General features: G+C 39.7%; 1 protein-coding gene across 1 annotated transcript in view; it reads right to left on the bottom strand.

Moving 5' to 3' along the window:
• IGF2R (insulin like growth factor 2 receptor) overlaps window positions 1-23,393 on the bottom strand; it is a 60,519-nt gene that overhangs the window by 2,046 nt on the left and 35,080 nt on the right. Inside the window, exons 24-47 of the mRNA XM_068938890.1 lie at window positions 23,037-23,180; window positions 22,358-22,536; window positions 21,967-22,054; window positions 20,292-20,498; window positions 19,765-19,895; window positions 18,919-19,016; window positions 17,987-18,123; window positions 17,273-17,463; window positions 16,477-16,603; window positions 15,963-16,085; window positions 14,453-14,715; window positions 12,525-12,737; window positions 11,415-11,564; window positions 10,161-10,322; window positions 9,434-9,641; window positions 8,909-9,055; window positions 8,222-8,456; window positions 7,048-7,184; window positions 6,135-6,249; window positions 4,290-4,436; window positions 2,610-2,794; window positions 1,940-2,126; window positions 724-888; window positions 63-132 (exon numbers count right to left, since the gene is read on the bottom strand). Coding sequence (XP_068794991.1) covers window positions 63-132; window positions 724-888; window positions 1,940-2,126; window positions 2,610-2,794; window positions 4,290-4,436; window positions 6,135-6,249; window positions 7,048-7,184; window positions 8,222-8,456; window positions 8,909-9,055; window positions 9,434-9,641; window positions 10,161-10,322; window positions 11,415-11,564; window positions 12,525-12,737; window positions 14,453-14,715; window positions 15,963-16,085; window positions 16,477-16,603; window positions 17,273-17,463; window positions 17,987-18,123; window positions 18,919-19,016; window positions 19,765-19,895; window positions 20,292-20,498; window positions 21,967-22,054; window positions 22,358-22,536; window positions 23,037-23,180 — 3,809 coding nt within the window. The remainder of the gene's footprint in view (window positions 1-62; window positions 133-723; window positions 889-1,939; window positions 2,127-2,609; window positions 2,795-4,289; window positions 4,437-6,134; window positions 6,250-7,047; window positions 7,185-8,221; window positions 8,457-8,908; window positions 9,056-9,433; window positions 9,642-10,160; window positions 10,323-11,414; window positions 11,565-12,524; window positions 12,738-14,452; window positions 14,716-15,962; window positions 16,086-16,476; window positions 16,604-17,272; window positions 17,464-17,986; window positions 18,124-18,918; window positions 19,017-19,764; window positions 19,896-20,291; window positions 20,499-21,966; window positions 22,055-22,357; window positions 22,537-23,036; window positions 23,181-23,393) is intronic.

Below are 23,393 nucleotides of genomic sequence, written 5' to 3'. Positions count from 1 at the left end.
AAAAGATCATATTAAGGAAACCTTACATGAAGCAAAAACCTTTGATTTCACCACTATATTACCTTTGTGTATTTGTAGGAAACACCTGATGTTCTTCTGCAACAGTTTGTTATCTTGTTTATTACAGTTTCCCTAAAGAAAGGGAAGAATACTGCATTAGGAAGATTGCATCCCACTTAACAGCCCTCATCTTTCTTCACTGGAGTTTTGCCATCAACAAAGCATTTTACCAAGCAAGCTGTATGCTATCACACTTGATTCAGGAACCATTCTAATAAGCAAAAGTCAGTCCATAACGTTGTACATCTTTCTGCTTACCACAACTTCAGCCTGACTGTTCTGATACACCTTCGGCCTTAAAGCCTATAGGGAAAAAAAGCATCTTCCCCTGGAAAGCACAGAAGCAGCATTATTTGCATATGTTCTTCGTTGCTGTTGTATGGATCCATCTTGACACCATGAAAGAAGGTGGTGGGTAGCATACAAATGGCCATATTGTTTCACTCCCCTTAACAGCTCTCTGCAGTAGAGATTAGTCCAAGTCAACGCCTCTTTACCTGAGCCTTCAGATAGTAATGGAAAATTTGGAAACAAACAGTAGCTGTTTGACAGTTGATGCTGTCAGCTGAAAAACAAGAACTTACTCTCCCAAGTTCACTAATTTCCTTTTGATGAGGAAACCAAGTCAAAAATATCTTTACAAGCATCTTAATTATTTCTTACCTCCTCTCTTTTTTGTAGAAGAGCAAGATTATTAAGCATGCAGTGAGAACAACCAGAAGGACGCTAAGCACGGCACCAACAGCTTGACTTCTCCTTGAAAGGCCTTTATGCATTTGGGCTTCTTGACTCGACTGGCCCTCATGGCTTCCCGGAACATTTGTTGATCTAACAGCATAAATCAGGAAGAGAAAGAATAAGACCTACAGACAAGTTGCGTCAAACATGACTACAAACAGTGGCTTCAAAGGAACTAACACGCCAGACCATCCTGCATCCTGTCAGTCCCACCTAGCAGTGGTTTAAAAAACAACAAAAAAAAAAAAAACAAAAAAAACACCACACACACAGAATTCAGTAGATTTTTTGTTCTCAATAAATCAAAGAAATAAGATATGCATTGTGCTACATTCTGATGTGTTTTCAAACAGTACATAAAATTGAGATTCCAGTCAAAACCAAAGTTATGATTAGACACTCTTACACAGCTTACACAGCAGTAGCTTTCCACATAAAGTTGTTTTAGAACCAAATCTGCCCCTGAGCAAGTTGTAGAAGCTACAGTAATTATTTACCTTCCAGCTGACTGTGGCAGTACACAGATCAAACTCCTCCAATAGCTAATCCCCTGTTTAACCATATGTTTTGAAACTAGCTAGCAAGCCAGGATTAATCATTTCTACATATTGACAACTCTTTGCAGTGAGGCTGCCCAGTGCCAAGACTGCAGTTAAGGACCTAGGTGCAGTGGTTTTGCTTTTAAACCACTGCCTTTACTCCTTAATTCATCGCAGAAATACCTCATGATTTAAGATCTGCAATGTTTTTCACTCTAAGGTAGGGAAGGCAAACAAAAAACACGTGCCTGAATACTGGCTATTCCTGTCCGTAACATGAAACACCATGTTCCCAGTTACAGTCGGTTTTACTTAATTGAGAGATGATATTAAACTTCAGCATGCCTCTCCACAGTTTCCAGTGCAAACAAAGTTTGAAAAAGCAAAAGTCCAGATCAGTTTGACTGCTAAATAAATGACTGCCAAGTGCCAAACATTACATACATAGACACCAATTCAATCTACCCACACATCTACTCCTTTTGCTAAGTTCTGTTTGCCTTTTCCTCCCTTTCACAATCGCTGTGACGAATAAAGACAAAAAGCCCTCTAGCTGACAAGTGCTGACAAGAGCTGCTTTCAGAAAAAGGTCAACTACTCACATTAATGGACACACAGCAGATGTGTACCACGTAAATAAATACTGACAGTCTGCTGTCTCATGAAGAAATTCAGGGATGCCTTCCTTTACTTGTTGACTGCAGTGGAAGAAAACGGTTGAAGAAACAAACTTTGATTTATCTTTACCACATCTGGAGTCGGATGAAAATATGACATCCAAGTCATCGTCTACAAAGAGAAGAAAACCTTAACAGTTAAATACTCCCAAGAACAGTCCATCAATACGAGGCTGAAAAAGTTAAGTACTTGTCTCTACATTCTCACATGTATTTATTCTGCAATAGCAATTTACGCACTAGGGAGTTTCTGCAGGTGACCTTGCCTGTATGGTACCATACCTCAGTATGTAGCTGATCCCATCTGTTACTATGGAACAATAGGCTATGCTCTTTACCAGAAAAACTAAATAGGTACAGGAGCATAAGCAGAGGGAAAACTGGAGACCAAGGAGACTTTGTCCCCTGTTTTATATTATTCCTATCAAAATCTTTAAAGAAGTATTAACCCAAATCTACTTCTAAAGCCACCCTAAATCCTTGAAGACAGACTCTACATACCTTTCCAGAAACGGATTAGTATAGATGTTATAAAAAGAAAACCATGAAGTCATGCACATGGAGGATCAAGCAAATCCAGCTAACGAGTACTTACCTTCGACATAATATTTAGCTTTTCTGGAAGAACCAATTTTCCGAAAGCGGCGTTCATTAGTCTTAACCTGGCAGATGTTTGCTCCAGCACATTCCAGGAAACTCGAGTTTCTTATACCAGAAAGTTGAATTTCATATACATATTTGTCACCATTTGTCCGTATGTCACCAGAAGCCGTGTATAAGCTGAGGAGACAGAGGGCAGGCCTATCCTGAAGTTTAAATTCAGACTTAGGTTATTCCCTAGAGGTAAGGCTGAACAGTGGTAACAGCTACCACTAGTTGATTCCAGAGCAAGTTGGAGTGACCAATTCAAGATCTAGAGGAGCAATAAGACAGAGACTTCCACCCTGAATACTTAAAGATGAGTATTATACTTACACATAAGGCCTTCAAAAAAAAAAAAAAAAGAAAAGAAAAAGAAAAAAAGGGAGGGGGCAGGCAAACATTGCTAGTTATACTGCCCTCAATAGGTGCATGAGTGCTTAAACACTTCCAAAGGGTTAAGATAAATAATTGGAAACACAAGCATGATTCAGCAGCTTTCATACACTGCATACTGACCATAAAATCTCTACTGAGTGTGCCCTGGAGCTATGATAAATAGCATAGCATAGCTATTGCTGACTGCCAACAAGCTGTCCTCCCTAGAAGGGCAACCAGTTCTACTGCAAGGGTTTCCCAAATGCCATTTGCAATTGTACCCTTCTGTGTTGCTGGTAAGAGCTAGAATGTTTTAAAATTGAGAGCTATCTGTTCTAGCTCCCCGCTCAAAGGCTGAGCTTGCTCAAATATGACTTGTTTTTCCATCAAACATTACACTAAGCTTCTCATTTTGTCTTGACTTCATCTCCCCTATCCAGACCCATTTGACTTTTTTCCTTATTTATAGCGTTAAAGTCACAGAGGAAAAACATGTTCACATAGCAGGTCTACACACATTTTTGCTCACTTATCAACCCCACATCCTTCAGCACACACGACTGATTTGTGCCCTGCAGGCAGTTCATTCTTCCCACAGCACTGGAGAGTGGGAGGCTTTCCCTCCATAAAACGTTAGCTTTATTTTAAATATAGCAAGCAAGCTGCACACGTGGCTGGAACAGAATTATGTGCAACATGTTATCCAGACAGTGTGTTGGTTCTTCCCTGCCTTTCTAGGGTCAGACACACTTAAACATTCAGTTATCCTTCCTCACTTTTGAGGTTTTTGAAGCGTGTCCTCTTACCTCCACACGGATCTGCTGAGCAGAAAGAAAAAGGAGCTACTACATAAAAGGCTAAGGACTAGTGTAGAGTAAATAAGCGTCTTTGGCATTAAATTGATGTCTACACACTCTGGAAAAGAGCAATGACCCACTCAGCATCCACCATTAAGAGTTCTGCCATTGAGATGGTGTACATCCAGGCTCTAGACTCACCTCGAGTACCCCCCGACATGCTCAGAGCTTTTTAAATCCAGCAGTGAGCTGCATGAACTCCACTATCAATCAGGCCCCCAAGTCCATCGCTGGTACAAGTTTGACAGCAAATTTAGTGGATTTCCACTGAGTGGCGAGGAATGGTTAAGAGCAGCTCACACGAAGGTCTCTCTTCTTACATTAGACTTCTACAGGACTAAGGTTTTTTTCGCCCTCTCCTCCCCCCTGCTTTTTAGAAACAACAAAAACGAAAAACTTACTTGTAATAAACATTCCCCAATGAGAAGTTTTTCCCAGTTATAGGATTAATAACTGTTCCATTCACTACCTCCACCTCCTGTGGCTTCACAGCACAAGCTGCTCGTGTGTCCCAAGTGATGTAGTAAGCACAGTTTTCTTCATCAATCCTACCAAGTAAACAGACATATCGCATCAGTCTGGGAAATGGTAACACATGCTTATTATCATGAGAAAGGACAGATACCTAGCTACACATGAGAATCTCCTGCTTAACCATCTTTCAGTAAGCAAGCTGAGTAATTAACACACAAGAAGAGGCTACCTACAGAAGAGCTGTACTGACCTTTTCTGCAAGTCTAAGACTTAAAGCCACCTCAGCCCCTTAAACACAAGCCAGGAACAAGCTCCCCACTTCAAAAGTCCCAGAAGTCAGTTTTTCAGAGGGTTTCAGCTAAATATTTTAGCTAACAAGTCAGGCTGTTCTTGGCAGGTTTAAAGCTTTGCACTTAGCTAGGACAAGAACCATGACCTAGTTATGTTTTTCAGCTTAGCTCTTTGATACTTGCAGAGCTTCATGTACGGTTTTCCAGTTCTACAAGCAATATATAACTCACCAAAAAAAAAAAAGACTGAACAAAAAGCCATCAGCCTTTCTAAATACGTATGATCATGCACATACACCTCACAGTAGAGGCACCCTCTAGTTACATAACCTGCATTGAGGCAACATGAAAGCTTGGAATAGTTAGTTAATGGAGCAAAACCATGCTTTATTAGCCAAAAGACTATCTGTAGCAAGTTTGGACAAAGTTAAGAGTGGTTTACTGACATTGAAAACAAGATCCAAGCCACTATCAGTTTTAACTTGGAGGTAGAACACTTAAGTTTTTTTTCCTCAGGTCCTCTAAGATAAATATAGAATAAAACTGTTTATGGAAGTGTACAGGTGCAAAACCTCCAAGAGATCCATGTCTTACAAATACAGACCAACAATGAGTTCTGGAAAGTAACACTCAGATGCCTATGTGCGTAAGGCTACTTCCAGAAACATTTCTTGTGGGAAGGGAGAGGGGAAACAATAGAGAAGACTAGAAACAGCATCCGGATTCTTTATTAAAAGTTTCCAAGAAGATGGCAAGAGAGGCACCGTAGACAGAGAACTGCCTGAATTTTGTAACCGAGTATTTGGTCTTTTGTACACTACTTCAAAGACAAGCTAATCTCTCCTCCCATCCTTTTTATGGGGCCCCTTATAGGGGCCACTCCATTGTTGTGGTACAACACATTACACTAGCATTAAAGCAGGAACACAACAGCACAGCAGGAGAACACGCAATGCTATCCAGCGGACTGCTTTGATTAGAAGTTGATCTGTGTACATGATCCTCTTCCTAATTTTGAAACAAATGGGTATGTAAAAATCCATTTTTCCAATCATAGTTTTTTGAAGTGGGGCATACAAGTCTGACTTTTTTTCCAGGCACCTTGTTCACTGTCTTTCATTCAGTGAAGTCAGGATCTTAGGGTAGGGAAGAAGATTTAGAAGTGAGGAGCCATATGAGGAGCCATACCTTTCCCTTCTCATTGCAGACAGTAACTCATTGTACTTTCCTAAGCCAATCCACTTATCTGCTTACTCAGGGTAACCCTGACAATGTTTCTACATTCTTTGGTGGAGAGGTATAGAAAAAAAAAAAAATCCACCCACCATGATCCTTTGTATTACTACGGCATTAAGTCACCAACCAGAGCCTGATGATTACAGGGCTACCCAACAGAACAGATTGTACCTCTCTAAACTAAGTCTCCAGGACAGTGACAAAAAAAGAGCCATGAAGGTTGGGTAAACTAATTTGTTTACTCACCTCTGTAGCATGGGCATGCCAACTGTTTTTGCACACTTCAATTCTATTACTGTCATTATTTTCTTGTTTTTCCTGCATTCCTGCCCACTGGAATAGCTGATATATACTGTATCACCTAGAAGAGAGATGGTGACACTCAAGGATTTTGTAAGCAGCTATCACAAATTCCATTTGTTCATTCTCCAGAGCTCATTACTTAATATTAACTTCTAATATTTTTCATAAACCATGCATCAGTTACAGTACTTCAGTCAGTCTGAGGCTTTCACACTGATGATCATGTAAGAATTTCTCCTGAAATTCATCTTTGCATTCACATAGTACTGTGTGTTCAGGTCACTAGTATGGGCACAGGCAACCTTTAATATAAGAAGTTCTTTTGACATCTTAAGATTAAATCAATTCAATTTATAAACAAGTGTTGGCAATGAACACCTTTATTACACCTCATTGTTTTTGAAGTTGGTTGCAAAACTTCCTTCATTTTTGCAAACTTAATAGCAATTGTAAAAAGATTCTTTAAATTGGAAACTTAAAGGCTGGGTTTTTTTGCTCCTTTTCTGAAGGGTGAAGATCTCCCTCATACGTTGCTTTTTAATAGAAAAAATGCAGTGGACAGAGGTTTTTCAAAACTGGATGAAGAAAATTAACTCTCCTTCCCACAATACACCTGTTTAACCACAACTTTATTTGCTTTAGTGTGTTCCCCTGACCTAAACACCGTATAAGTAGTAGTGTGGCTTGTTTTGCTTTTCATTACACTTGTTCTGGGGTTGTTCCTGTCCCCCCACAGAAGGTTCACTGGAAGATGTATTTCAGAATTTCAGTGAAGTCTTTATACAGTGACAATCCCTGTAGCTACGTTGTGATATTCAACCACTTCGCAGCTTTCTACAGGAACAAGTAATTATACCTGTCACATTCAGTTTCTGCGTATGAACAAGTCCAAGAACTTGAACATCTCCATTGTGGCTTTTTCTACAAATACTGGCTCTTTCAGGGCAGCCTGTGGGTCCTTCATGCACCCTCTGACAAAGATTCACATAGTACCTATAGAAAGAGGACATGATAGAGAAGATTTCTTTAAAGTCAATTTAGGCTAAATTGACAAGACAGAATATAAGCTATATAGCTTCCTAACTAGGCGCTAGTCAAGTTGAATGAAAATGAAATACTCAGGTTAGCTGAACAAATAAAGCATATGCTAAGGATCAGAAGGTTATTTTTAACTGTCGTTTTCAAGTGAATGAGTTGGTACAAAAAACTATCATACACCAGATTAGTTCACTGGTTGGTTCTGATGTAGGGCAGCTGGAAATTGGAACTGAGTCTAAAGATGCCCATAAGTTTCTGTACAGCTATAAAGCTTGTAGCTCTACCTTAAATGAGTGTCCTTCTTTAGTTCTATACCAGACAAGTATTATCGGAACAGAGGAACTGCTAGTGAGGTGATGAACAAAAGAGTTTGTCACCCACAGCTTACCAAAACTACAGAATTAGCTGCTCTCATCCTTGCCAGTTCATTTCTATTCATTTACTGGGAGGGGTGGTGACTGGTGACTGCCTGCCATTCATGTTTTCCTCCAAGTTGATACTGGCACGTTTTTTCTGCCTAAAATGTGTTTCAGTGTTCATAGCAGAAGAAACAAATAAGACCCAATTAAGGGCACAATATTTTGTCTAAAGTTCGAGTCAACCTCAAAAGGAAGTCAAGTTTTACTTTCAACCAGATTATGAATCAAAAAAATTACATTTATATTGTGAAATGACTTCAGTAAGATAGCAGTTTAAATAGAAAGCCTTCAAGAAGCTTTTAATTTACACTTATTTATCCTTTAAAGAGTTACTAGTAGAGGGAAAGGGCGAGGATGAAGACTGTAAATATCCACCCTCTTCAGATAAAGCAGGTTCCTTTATTTTTTTTTTTTTAATATAACTATATGCAGTATTAAACATTGACAATTTTCACACACTGGCAGCAATTTAGATTGAAGAGTTTAAACAGACCCTGAATAGGGACCAAAACAGAAGTACTACACCATCTTACAACTTCAGCAATGCTGATTAGTAAGCTAGGAGTTACTCACGAGTTTCCATCGTGGAAAAAGATCCATGATCCTGTTAGGGAAGAGAGCATTCTCAAGTCATAAGTTCTGTGTTTTTGGACAAACTTGCATTCCATCTTCTTAGGAGGACAAACTGCCTGTGTCCTCCATTCAAATGTCACAGCACAGCCAAGTGTCTCGCTCAGAAGGTGTGGACTCCCATTGCCAGCATTCTCATCACACATGAAGATAATGGTAGATTCCCTTTTTCCAGTTGCTAAAGGGAAGGAGGTAGAAAAAGAAAGAACACCTTGGAAAAGGTTTTCAGACATGCAGGTTTTAGTGTTGTAATTCTAAGATATGAGTAGACGTTTTAATCAGGTATAGTTTAACATAGTTGATGCCTAAATAGGTATGACACAGCAATCGTCTTCCCTACGTTAACTTTCATGCCTTTTATAAAGTTGTGCAACTCTCTTTCAAGAGGAGCGACCCCCATCAAGGCAGAGTATTCACCACTTATGACTTGAAATCTCAGTTTACGGCTTCGGCGTTTCTTTTTACTTTGCTCACCCCCTTGAATAAAGTCAAGTTTTTCCCTATACTTTCTCTTGCCTTGCCCACCCCATCCTTTCCTCCCATTACATTACACCAGCGGTCTTCTGCCCCAGTCACATAATGGCTAACTCAGTGTTAACTCAAATTATATTAAATATAGGAAGTTCTTACCATTGCCACAAAATCCCCACTTTCCATCTCCCTGGTAGTTTTCAGTTGTAGCACACCACGGTCTATTCTTTTCTTCTGTAATACATTCCTCATAGCTCTTCCCTTTGTACTTGAAGGGGAACACACAAAGCTCCCCCTTTTCAGTCACTGAGAAAGAAGGGTACATCTACTTAGTAACATGCAGTGGAAGAGCAGGCATATCCAGAGCCAGGACCACAATGGAGGCCCGCACTTCTATACTATTTAACAGTCCTAAGGCAGAGACCAGAAACACTGAAACATAGAAATTAAGATGTAGTATCCCGTTAGCTACAATCATCCCTATAAAAAAGCTGCATTCTTTTAGCAGATATTGTTGAGGCTGCAGATTAATACAATGCATTTGTTTTAGCAGGACTACATGTTTTTATTTAGGCACGCAAAACCCACATTGTTTCCCTTCTATTGTCAAGAAATTCAGATTCAACGGTAAGTTAAGGCGGCTGACAAGTCTTTACAGTAAAGAGCAGATCTGCTAGGTCTCACCTGGAGGGCACCGATCACCACCTGCATACTGCAAGATGATCGTTTCATCCTGGTGGCTATAGTCCATTTTCATTTCTTTTACATTTCCAAAGGATGACACACCATTTTCCGAGACCAGACATACAGCCCCATCTTTGCATTTCCCCTGGGGCACGTCTGCTGCCTTGCCGCACACCCCTATATGGTAACGGCTGGATCCAGAAAGCACCTGTGCAGACACCAAGAATCATCATGAACAAGGCAGTCTCTCTCAACCTGCAGTCAATATTTACAAAGTATTATCTGAGTGCTTCACGAGCCAAGTCTCATACAATATCGTCAAAATGCAGGTAGAGAAATCAGAACTAGTTTTGCAAGGCTGGCCTTCGTTAATATGGCAAAGTTGCAGGCTAAGTATACCCACACGGCCAAGGACATACAGTAAAACTTTTCCATGTTCAAGTCCAAGTCAAGACTGTGCCTCATGTGAAGAGTTCTACCCTCCCTTCCCATCAGGAGATTTATGTATTTGCCTCTCAAAAATTAAAATAATAATAATAATAAAAAAATCAGTATACTAATGCCTTTTTCCTCTGCTGGAGGGCAAGCAAATATGAACACTGACTAAAGTTGCAGCATGTTCTTCAGTCTCCTTTCACACCCTAGAGAAATTAAGATGTCAAATCCTCTGCTTCAGTATCAAAACTTTCATAGTGATGAGCAATAAGATCACAGCAGAATGCATTACCTTATATGATCTTCCAGAAAGGCCGGTCAAGTTAAAAGCATAGTGTAACTGCTCATCAGTCACAGAGCAACCTGAGGTTTTCACTTGATCAGGACACACAACTGGAGTTTCCCACTCGAACACAAAACTGCAGTCAAGTTTCCTTATCATCTTTGGCTTGCCCTGTTACCAAATACCATAGCAAGAGACATTAGGTTTTGTTGTGTGGGTGTTTTATTTTTTAGAAATAAAAAAGTTAACCTCAGTAATAACTGAGGTTAGATTTCACTAATGGCAGGCTAATTTGTTGACTCAGTATTACAACCAGTACTAAGAAAATAGCTAGGTAAAGTACTTTCTACCTAGCTTCAGAAAACATTCAAAGTGAAGGAGGTAAATACTTATTAATTAGGGTTAAGATTTTGATGTTTAGCTTAGTTGAAAGTAGGAACAAAAATGTTGGTCCGTGTTGTGCTGGTCCATGGTAGGGAACATTTTAAAGAGTTTACCAAGTTCAGGTCAGGACAGAACGTTGTTTCCTTTGTCATCGTATTTAAAATAAAAATATAGGTGCAGCCTGTGCTATATTCAGAGCTGCCCAGATTTCAGCTCGTTTCTCATGTCAACGGACAATGGTTCTACTGAGCCTCTCCAACAAGCTCTAGTTTGTCAATCATCATAAAGTGCTTCCACTACTGCTTTTGTTAAGCAAAGCATTCAAAGAAATGCAGGACGTGTCAGGTTTATACAGTCATAGTGTTCAGGTGTCAGGGTTTTTTTTCTTTTTTTTTTCTTTCTTTTTTTTTTTTCCAGAGCTAAGTATTTAAAAGTAAATTTTAAAAGCTATGTAATTATGGAAAGGCTACAATATAGGGCAAATATTTCATAAATAAAAACTCATGTAACTGTATAAAGGTATTGTGCTAGCTTACAGTAAAAGGTCAAGCTTTTGGATCAAGGCAGAGTACAAGATAGCATTACGTTTAATGTCAACAGTAAGTAACCAGTACATCCCTTCAATGGAATCTGATCCCTGAAACTATCATACTCTGCTGCTCCCAAACCTAAAGATCACATACTCCGTGAAATTTTGCTTAGTTAAGCCTATAAATACCAAGCGTATTCCTTGCTCAATTATAAGAATGGATTAACAATCTTGTTTCATATGCTAGAAAAATCCTTGATTTAGTTATAAGCAAAGCTATCATTCTCACTAGTTACTACCCATTTTCCATTGTGCTTCAGTATCAACATAAGTTTTCATAGGTATCTTACCAGACTAGTTCCTTGGCTGCAATGAAATACAATGAGAGAAGTATAGTTCAACTTGCTGTTTATCTGGCAAGGAGTAGTGCTGTTGTAAGCGATGTAAACTTCATTCACTGCCTTGTTTATCTTAGGAGGTTCAGTAACATGACCAATATCCTATACAACCAAAAATAGGCATTAAAAACAGATGAAGTATTAGATTTCAAATTAACCAAGAGATTCAGATCAGTTCAGATATTCATCTGCTCAAGTTTACACAGGAGCACGAATACTATGCATTTTTGAAAACTGCATCCTATGTATCCAGAGAACAGTTATTACATTTCAATCCTATCAAAATAGAAGTTGGACAGCTCAGAACACCCTTTGATTGAGCTTGACACAAGCCAGGGAAATTCTGCATCTTACGGGTGGTATTTTTTAATTATCAAGCCACAATAGGTACCTACCAGTTCAAAATAATGTGGTACTAATGGAGGAAGTTCTGCAGATCAATGGGGAAGTTTATTGAGAACTAGATCAGCTTTTTACGTGCATCTTCTAAAGTCTGCAAACAAGACTTCAAAAGGTAACAGCCTCCAGCATCTCTCAATGTAACAACCCAGACAAGCTGGCCAATACCCTCGTCATAGGTTTGTTATTCATGCAGTTGTGAAGTCCTTTCATGAAAGTAATACATGCATCTCAGAGCATGCTAGGATACATCCTCCTTCATAGTTCAGACAAGCTGTCGTGGAAGCAAGGATATTATTCCTGCACCTCAGAATGGCAAACTAAAAGGCATTCTGTTTCTCAGGCTCAATACTTGGCAGGCAGCACTAAGTGAAAGTTTTCTATAGTGGTTTCCTCATACTTGTCATTGTAGGCTAGGCACTGAAAACAAGTTTGTAATAGCATGGAATCTTCCACCTCCCAAAAATCACTGGGGTTCAGGATGTGCAAATACTTCTTACTAAGGAAAAGTGATGAAAGAATTTTGCAGAGGAAACTTTAATTTAGCACTCCATTTATTTCTTCCATTGTCAAGCCTCCATTCAAATCAGGCGTCCAGGCAGGAACACTGTTTTAAACTAGCAGAGAAACGTGTGTTCCAATGTTTCCAGGCATAATACTTACTATTGGGGGTCCATTAACAGGAACCATGCAAACAGCTGCTCCAGGTGGGCAATTGACATCTTTGATAGGATTGAGAGGCTCGCAAATATTGATGTAGAAGTCTGGAGAAGCATCCATTGCAGTGTCATCCACAAATGCCTCATAATATCCAGTGCGATGGATCAGAGGAGACAGGTCAACAACAGAACTCCCATTCAACACTGAGCACTTCACCTATGAAAAGGTATGTTTTATCGCTATCCACTTTACAGAGACAAACGTGTTCTCCTTCACAGAGAGAGAAGTGTAATTGCACTTAAGTCTCATGTTTGATTCAAAGTAGCAATTGTTATGGTTTTTGTTTAGCTACAGATACTAAGTGCCTACAAGTTGCACATGAAAGAGTTCAGCTCTTAAACATGCTTATGGAATGAGTCCATATCAGAACAACATCAAGAGTAAAAGCTTTAGCAGGCAGCCTCCAGCATACAGTTGCTTCCCATTCCCCCTACATCATGAAAACATCTCCAATAAACAAGCTTGGTTATAACAGTGTAAAGTTACTGCACTGTAAGTTGATGGCTTGAGCACTGCATTTCCTCAGAAGCTATTTTGAACACATTCTCAAAGTGTATAAAGCTTACTGACGGCATACTAGAGATTTTATTCTCAAGTGTTAGGTAAGGAGAAACTGCAGCAAAACTATTCATTTCAGGACAAGTGATCATCGCTGTCTAGCCATTACCACTCACAAAACATCTGCAGTCACTGCAGATATACTGACAAAACGGTCAGAAAGGCATAAACAATCACTGAACAGAGTTAGGAGGCTGGAGAACACAATGATTTTATGCAGTATGGATTCATAGGCAGTGTGGTGCATATGGCTGTGGTCTCCCCTCCAGTAGTATGCAGCAGAAATCTTACAAGAGATTGAAGGATGAAACATATGACAGTTTCTGTCAGGGAAAGGAAAGCTGGAGAGATGCTTTTCTGATGGGAAATGAAAGCTATAATACTAAGACTGCGCCTAGGGAAAAGAAAAAAAAACACTCAGAGAATGACTGTCACAGTAGAAGTATTCAGAGCAGCAAGAAGATTTTTGATAAAAGTAGATAAAGCTTTCTTCACGTGACCATTTCACTTAAAGAAGCCCAAAGCATGATTGGATTCAAAGCGAGATTAGACTGATTCACAAAAGGTACTGTTCAGGTGCTATTAAGATCTGACCTGAACTCAACTTATAGCTCAGGGAACACAGCTTAAGCTGTTTAACCTTACACTCCTACCCTTTACTGGCTTTTACTCTGTATACCCACTATGGGTAACAGCCTAACTAGCTAAAATAAGACCAGCTCAAAGTATTGTCTGGAACACCAGTTGGTCTAGAGTTTACTGAGTAGGGATATATAGGGCAGCATGCACTATAGGGCAGAGGCTGATCCTAAATTCATGCTATCAAGGTTGACCAGATCAGGTACTGCACTGAGCAAACATAATCATACTTGTCTAGCCTCTAGATACTTGCTTAGAAACAAAGTAGACTTGGGCACAGATTTCCAGCCTCAGCTCAACCTAAAGTCCTGTGTGGCCTGTTGTACTGAAGAATCTTAACCATGAATTCCTAAAAAACAGCCTATGGCTTCCATTTGAGCTGTACGGCAGCTAGGTAGAGTCACAGGAAGGTTAATCTAAAGAGTTAATGTTTTAACTTAACCTGCTCACCATGTTTACCAGAAATTTGACCGATATTGATCATCCCTACTACAGAAGTCCCATTAAAGGAAGGAAGGAAGGAGGAAAAAAAAAAAAGAACTTCTGTATGAATTTGGTTCCTCCGCTACAGAAAGAGTCCTGTCCCTCAATGATTTCAAAATATACATTCCTCTATGCCTAAGCCACTGGAAACTTAGTCCCACAGAAAAATGTCTTCTAGAGGTAATTCTTACCTCTTCCTCACAAGCCAAGGAGGTGTGCCAAGAGAAGTAGTTAGTGCATGTCTGCTCATCAAGAGACAGAAAAACAGGCCAGCTATTATCTCCTGCATCAGACTTGCAAATAAAGCTAAAATAGCTTTTATGCTTCAGTTCAGGGTCTGCAGGGCAAGGATCTCCATCTTCATAAACAAGCTTTAACACCTGGTCTTCATAAGTTAAAATTTTACTTAGTTTTCCAGCATTAATTGGTTTTGAACCACCAGTGATGCAGACACCTGAAGTGTAAACAAATAAAAAGACAAAACAGATCAATTCTTATGCAACCACCCTTCAAAATTATACTATACAACTACCTTACAACATGATTGTTGTATGAAACAGGATGTCTGAAGGACAAAAACCAAGCTTTTTCCAAATGGAGTACTTTTTGCCTTTTCTCCTCTAACTTAGCACAGCAATACAATTGCAACTACTGCTATGGCAGGTGACTAAACTTTTCTACAACATTCCTTTATACATAGCACAAATTAAAGTAACCTGGGTGAATTGTATGAGTTTGTTTCCTTCCTTTTGGGGTGGGGGGGTAGTTAGGAGGAAAATAAGGAAGTTATGGTTTAGTCTCCCTTTATTTTCCTAGGAAAGGCTAGTTCACACTGTCTGGCATAACTATTAAACTGAGCTGAATTGCACTAAAACAGTTCAAATACTGTCTTTGGCACTCTGTTAACCACAGCAATGTATGCTACACACACTGCAAACCATACACGCTTAGGCAACCACAAAGCACCGCTTTCTGTTACCATTTCTCTGAAAACTAGGGGATTAATGCTAAATCTCCACCAAGATTTTATATAATTAAGTTGCCTCTACAAACCAAATCAATCCAATATTTTCTTGTAAATGTGCAAAAAACTAATCTTGTAAATTCATGTGATATTCTTATTTAACCATTTTTAAGTGCTTAATTGTCTCACTCATTTGAGAGAAGGACCATCCAACCTGCCACGACCAGCTTGAAATTTAAAGTACAAGTGAGCTTCCAGTGAAATTTCAGAAGTGTCCAAAACAGAATAGAAAGCTAGAAGAGTTGGCAGGCGGTTTGAAGTGTGAACGCAGATGCATTATAGCAATAGACCACCAAGAATCAATGTTTGTGCCCTCAGCCTGCTTCAGCTAGAAGCTTACATCCTACTCCCCCTTTTAGTAGCAGCCAAGACGTGTCTATAGCGCTGCCTTCATCATCCATATGAATACCCACCCCCATTCAGACCACAGAAAGTGGACAGGAAGCAAGCCCACTTAAAGGTTAGGAAGGAAATTTGATATGAATAAGTTGCTCCATTACTTAGAACAGTTTTAGATTTTTTTCTTAGTTGATTCAGCCACACAACTGTTTTCTTCAGTCTTTCCATGTTTTCAGTAAAACCTGTCTCTTATATTTTACTGCAGACTTGAGCATAAGTAGTTCCTCAGGTACTCTTATAGCCTGGGATTACAGTACCGGAGAGGGTGAGATGCTTACCAGCTCCATTAGCACATGAACTTCTAGGTTCAGCACAGATATTTAACTCAATTTTTCTGTTGTGCGAATCATAGATTGTGTAGCCATATTCTCGCTTTAGTGATGTCAAATCAAAGAGATGGCCTGCAAGCAGATCAGGGAAAAATGCAACACATCTGTGTTAAAAGCTTTCAATAATTTCATTTAGTAGGAAGGTTAACCACTCTCTCTTGCCTGGTAACTTTTTTCAACTGCTGATTTCTCAAAAAGTTGAGATTTCTCAACTGCTTGGCCTTCTATTAGAGGTAAAACTAGTTTCAGGACAGCTGAAGTCTAGTTTCAGGACCATTTATTTCCCAAAGGGCATCACAGTAGTACCTTACAAGCTATTTCCACCCCTCAGCTTGTTAGTCACCATCCAGAGGAGGTGTGCCACACTGCCCGTCTCTAATAAAGCTCCTCAAGATGACAAATGCACTAGGTGCTGCTCCCAGCAGCCTCCTCTGCACGTAAAATTTTCGTGTCCTCTCCTTACCTGTTGCAGGATTGGTTACCCGGCAGTCGTTTTGCACGTTGCTTTTAAGGGGACATGCAGCAGCCGTGAACCACAAGAAGGTATATTCACAATCTTCAATGGCCGTTATAAGTTCCGGCTTTGATTCCTAAATATGAATCAATGGAGAGCTACATCTCTACGAAGTGATATTGTGAGATTTCATACCACATGGTTATCCCTTGAGCCTTTAGTTCAGTTCAATTCAAATGCCGGTCCTAGGACTTAATATCCCAACTTGCTTCAGTGAATTAACCCAATTCTACAGTATTTAACTGAGGCTATTTCACATATACCAGACAGCACAGAATCACTATCAGGAACAATGAAATTGTTAAGAGGAGAGCTAGAGGCAGTCTACTTGGGCAACAGAAGACCCAACAGGTGAGGGTAAGACACCTTGCCAAGCATTACTTAACGGCTTCATATCTGTGTGCCTTGACAAGAGTTAAAAACTACACAGCCAATAGCGTTATTTATTGCTCTAAACACTTCCTAACCTGCAATACACTCCTTTTTCAAATAGACAGAAAATTTGAAGCAGTTACAGATGTATACTCTGCTATCACATATTTTATCCAAATGATCTCTTAAAAAACTGCTCAGCAGCTAGAGTTCAGGTCCTCTACCCCATGCTCTGCTCATAAGCCTCCCTCCCATCCACTTACAGGAGACTAGGTTTGGGAATGCATATGAACTGTCCACCATTCTCCCCAAATACACAGTAGTGTATACAACTTATGAAAAGGCAAAACCCTGCCACCAGGGCCCCACTTACAATTTTGTTTTCATCACATTTGAGGCGCAATATTGTTGTTTTCTTGCGAATTTTATCTGGGCATTGCTCCCCATTAACATATTTCAGAATAGAAATGCCATTTTCCCACCGGGGACCATCAGCCACTTCTCCAAGGCTTGTACATTTTGCACCATCCGTAACAGAGGCAGCAGCATCAGAAGGACAGGAACCTATACAGATGGACAAATAAACCGTAACTTAGACGATAAGGCTTTCTTGCCTGGAATAAAACTCCACTACCATACTTTCAGGTATGTAATGACTGATCTGTCTTCCAACAGCCCTCTAAACCACACCCACAGTGCTTTTTTCAAAAACACCAGTAGCAGCAGCCACCACCTCACTTCACTCGAGGTCATGCACAAAGTGGTAGCCGCTATCACTAGGATGCTCAGTCTTCCACTGCACAAAACACGGGGTCAGTCTCAGAAGATGTCATGGAGAAAATTCTCAAGATATCTTGCTCCAAAAAATGATTTTATCTCTAGGAACTACAGCAGACTTGGAACTAGGAGAGAAGAGCTAGAGCACTGAAGGTGTCATAGGAGACATTCTAGCCTTTCCTTGGTACCCAGATAACTGTCTCCACACAGTTTGCTTTGTAATCCTTTACTTTGAAAAACAAGCAGCAGTACTGTTCTACCATTCAGCTCTTCTAGCCACAGCTTGAACATATTTTTATTTTGCTCTTACGTGCAGCACCATATGGCACTAAGGACTTGCAGACATTAATGTAGTATTTTTGTGTCGAAGCAGATAGAGCAATAGCCTCCCAGTTCTCTGTATGCCGTGTCAGAGATGAAAGATCATAGAAGTTTCCTTCATTGTCCCTGTAAGGTGGACAGTAAAGAATTTAAATGAAAAGGCATTTAAAAGTCTCTTAAATCTAGTAGCTTAAACAATATAACTTACAATAAAGTTAAATGTAATAACTGTACAAGCAAAGTACCATGCTGGATAAGAAGCCTACACCATCCTCACTGCTTCCCATAAACCTGAAATGCAGTAGAGAGATAAATCACTGCATCAGTCAGCCCACAGTAACTGTCCATTTGCACACAGCCCACAGCCAATGCAAGAGGAATTCCAAATTTTCATTGAAGCATACAGTCTTTCAGTGCATGCTAAACACAAATGCACAGTTATAGTGGATTATTTTACATTAGGGTAGAAATTTATCATCATGCCACACTCTCCCAGCTAGTTATCAGCTGCATTTGACCCTGCCTATTTAAACCTTAATGAACTAATACTTGATCTTGACAATAGCAGATAACCTCTTTCATGGCATCATCTTGTTTGATGAAAGTTCCAGGCAGACAGTTTGAATTAGTTAAACAGTAGCTAGACACTCGTAACCAACATATTCAAAGTTCAACCACCAATAACCCCAACCCCAGTTCACTTTGATACTGTCTGAGCATCTTCTAGGGATTATTTTTCTTCAGTGAAATATTAGACTTGCACTATAAGAGATACTTAAAATATATTAGCATCGAGTACTAGGTTAATTGGTAATTGGTTATGTCGAAACAATAACCAAAGTGGCAGCTTTGCACTGAACTACAGTAAGACTATATTCATTTCTGTCACCACATAGCCCCAATAATAGAAACATAACTTACTTGTAGGAACATTCAGTAGACTTGACAGGTGGGCAGGCATATTGAGTATGCCATTCAAACATGTATGTGCAGTCTGGAGTTTCCTTCAAAAACACTGGCTGAAAAAAAAAAAAAAAATCAAGAAGAAACTTAATTCCTCTTACTTAAACATATGGAAGCTACTAAGAGGTCTCAGTCCCATCCCAAAAAGATCCAGGAACTTGTATTTGCATATTCCTAGAGACATACTAGGTCTCTGACCAACTGAAAGCCCGGCTTCTTCTAAACCTGGGTTTAGTCACATGCACACTTCAGGTAACAGAGCAACCATTAGAAGCTACTATCTCCTCCATGAAGTCAGGAAGGGGAAGAGCAAAAGTAACCCTAGGCATCACTAAGAACAGGAAGGAAAGCATAAGAACAAAAGAGAGCTATTAAAAGCGACAACTAATTAGTTTATTTTGTTCTGGTCATGTAATATCTGCTTTCCTGCAAATTCATCCTCCTACCTTGTAGTGGTTTGTTTGTTTGTTTTTTAAAAAAAAGAGAACTATTCTTATTTCTGCATGAATATCCTTTCCCAACATCTCAGAGAGCTTTGCTAATCATAGTCAACCCTTAAAGGAATAGCACACCATGGCTTTACTGGGGCATGAGGAAGGCACCTTCCATAAATAGGAAATTCAAAATACCATTTGGCAACGCTTTTATCATCTCACAGGAACTTTCCATCTACAGCCTAATCTATAAGTGATCAGGTAGCCCTTGGAGAAAGCTACTTCATGTTCTTCACCTCATCCTCCCACACATTAAAGAAAGGGTGACCCCGGAAGATAGCATGCATAGAAAGTGTGCAGTGACACTAACCTCCGACGTGGTCTTGTCACAGTAGAATAATATGGCTGTTGAGCGCTCATATATCTTGTGACATTTTTCTCCACTGGTATAATTTATCATTATTAAGCCATTTTTGAAAGTCAGTTTCTCTGTTAACAAGCCTAAAAGCAAAAAAAAAAAAAAAGACAAGTAAACAGCTAATCCAGGACATAACTACACTAAAGCATCTGGCAGTAGGGTTACAAGAACAGCAATAACATGCACAATAAAGTGGATGTAAGTGCTGATAGAAAGACTTCAATCTTCCTTTAAAGTCTGTTAAGTAGTTACTTAGAGAGAACTATTCCACTACAGTAGGGTTTGAGTGAGGTTTTTAAGTGTACAGCTAACTATACACATAAGGTTTTACCTGCACGTGAAGTAAAAGTGGTGGGGTGCTTTATCTCATGAGATGTGCAAGATGAACAAGGGCGTAACTGAAGCTACTGTATGATATATGAGGCGTTCCTGCCTATCTTCCCACTCTTCAAGTCCCTTCCCAAATTCAAGTGCTGTACCTGCTACTTTTCTGACAGTAACGTCCATCTTCTTTACTTGGCACGATGACACAGCATGAACATCTGGTTTGCAAAGTTCTGTTATCTCTCCACAAACTCTGAAGTAGTAGTCATATTCATCTGTACTCACTTTTATGTCCTTATTGGAAAGCGGCTTCAGGTTATAAACATGACCATACCTTGGATCTTTTACCTGGCAGTTATCTCCTTTAAAGAGAAGTTAAGGATTTAAAATAAAATTTAGTATCTACAAGCCATGCTGTACATGGTTAGAAAAATTAAGGCTTCCTGGGATGACTAAGACCACAAAAAAGATTAGTTAGCACTTTAGAAGCATGACACTAGAGAACTATTTCAGTCCAGCTAAGCAGTTTGTTTGGGCAAGTCACTAAGATCTAGATCAATGACACTATTTAGGCTACAAACGGAGCATTTCTTTTATAATTGACACTAAAGCAAGAGGTAAAAAAAATTACATTGCAGTTTAAAAACATTCTCCAACTTGCCTCACAGGTTCTTCCCTCACCGTGGCTGAAAGTTAAGGATAGAACCAGACACTAAGTCCAGTACTTGCTTAATTATCTGGAAAGAACAGTGAGGTCACAAGGCAGAAGCAAAATTTGTCCTAGATACCAGTTTTGCATCCTCCTTTAACTGTTATAAAGTCTGCCGAGTTAACAAATAATTGATCATATGAATTGTTAGCAACACTTTAAGGGCAAAAGGTGTGCATAGAAAAGCTTTTGGGAAATTCTAGTTTCAAGGGTCTAATTGACTGATGCGCAGCAGTAACTTGTTACTGATCTTGCCCTCAGTTTTAAAGTGACCCTTGGTTCAGTATTTTGAAACTTGTATAAAACCACCAGGCTGTTTCACATGCTTACTATGCTTTGCTCAACTACCCAACAAGTCAGTAACAAGTGAGAGGCAGGACTTCAGTTTTGCTCCCTCCAAAACCACAGCTCTGTCCAACGCCCTGCACAGTAAACGCGCACTCCAGAGCGGTAGCTTGTGAGCATTTCTCCTATGCCACATGAGATCATTGACAGTTCCAGCTATATATAGGACTGTTGTGACATAGATACTTCATAGGAAGTCCAGATATTTTATAGTAAGGTAGTATCTAAGAGTTGCAAAACAAAGCATGTAAGGGCTGAGAAGACACCTGTACATTCAACCTCCCATCTAAGAGCCAAACGATTCCCTCTTGCATATCCTAGGGTCAACTATAAACTCTAACTGATACTCTTCCCCTCTGACCTCTCCTCTAATCTAATAAGGGTCAAGTTCACACTACAGCTTCCTGTCTTCACCACAGGACAGGGAATGACCAACAGGCATAGGATCAACCTCATTTTCATAAAACCCGATGCTTGTTGAGATTTACCAGCCACTACCATGTTCCTGTGGTTTCCAAAAGTAGCACTGCTATTTGGTCAAAGGAGATAGCATTACTGCTTTCACCTTCTTTCCACAGACAGGGAAGTCCATTTGCCTGTCGTCCTAAGTGCACTTCTAAAGTCTGATGTGCAGCTTTACTTGACTAAGCCTCAGAAAAGCCTTCCCTTCACAAGTCAGCGTCTTTTCAGAAAGATTTGCAGGGCAGGAAAGCCTAGTTTCAGCAAGTATTTCTTGTGCAGAGTTGCTTGATACTTTAAAGTCAAACCATGCTTACCTTCTGCTTTGTGAACAGGACAAGCTGCCAAGGTTCTCCAAACAAATACAAACTCACAGTCATCCTCTTGCTCGAACACCGGGGATCCCTACAGAAAAGCCACATAAAGAAAGCTTAATAGCAATTACCTTGCATGTATGTTTAAAAAGACTCATCCCTTTTGAAACTTGCAATTTAAAATCTCTATCATCAAATTTCAGTACTCATTTTGAGCAGAGAGCTACTTTTGGTGGATAATACAATTCCACAGTATGAAGTCAGTGTTGTTTGAAGCACTCAGGAAAGCACTGTAAGACAAGGAAAAAGCCTTCCAAGGGAGACTATGTCTACTTTGGTATAGTAAGTCCACGCTCTTAAATCCTTATCAATAGCTACTGGCTCAGAAAATTACCATTGTTTGATCACATTGGAAGATTATACGCGTAGAATAACGTTGCTTATCTCTGCATGCATCTCCATTCAAGTAAATGATGCTTAATGACCCATCAGTAGCAGCTTGAGGGTTTATCTGAATGACACCAAGGTTCTTGCTTTTATCAGCATATTTCACACAAGATCCTATGGCACCACCTACAGTAACAAGAAAGACTTTTCAGTTCAAAGCTTTGACAACTTCGGGTTAACTTTATCATAAGATAATTTAATGAAGTAGTTTCAGGAGATATTTGAACATTAAAACAGAAGATACATCATAAGTTTCATTCAGGCTTCATTATAAGCTAGGGAGCCTCAACAACATTTAATTCGCCTCTCTTAACTCCCTTTCCCTCCCTTCTCCCAAGAAGGGGTCAGGATACTTGTAAATACTGGCCTTCAGTGCACTTTCACCAAATGCCTTCCCACATTCTCAATACGCAAGAGCCCTGATTAGCATTAGGACCACTCTCCATATGAGAATTTGTAGTGCCTTGTTTTGCCCTTGCATAGGCTTGCATAAGATATGTCAAGTTCAGCAGCTAAGCAGGCAAGAGTCAAGAAATCCCATTAAAACAATCAAGGTTCTGCCATTCTACCTAGAAGGCATTGCATCAGAAGCCCCAAGTTAAGATATGCTTCCCACTTGGGCTTACCAGGGCATCCAGGCACATAGGGTAAAGGCTTGCAAACATTCAAAAAGAACGTTCGCTTTCTTGCGTCCTTTGAAGTGTCTATAGCAACCCATGGCTCGTTCTCTCTGCTCAAGTCACTCAAGTCATACTCATTGCCAGCAGCATCTGAAAGATAAGCGGCACATACAGTAAATCAAAACATTACCATTAGATAATTGCAGCAGTACTGAGTTTAAGACGACATAAGTTTCATTGAGGAATAAACATTCCTTCAAAGTCTATTTTTCAGAATAGCATTAGACATCCATAGAAGGTACTGTTTCTATGAAAAATGTCACAAAACAAAACAGAGGACAGCATTCCCTTCATAATACGTAA

The sequence above is a fragment of the Struthio camelus genome, chromosome 3, assembly GCF_040807025.1.
Source record: "Struthio camelus isolate bStrCam1 chromosome 3, bStrCam1.hap1, whole genome shotgun sequence".
NCBI lineage: Eukaryota > Metazoa > Chordata > Aves > Struthioniformes > Struthionidae > Struthio > Struthio camelus.
The sequence above is the reverse complement of the archived record's forward strand: the minus strand, read 5'-3'. Positions and strand labels throughout refer to the sequence as shown.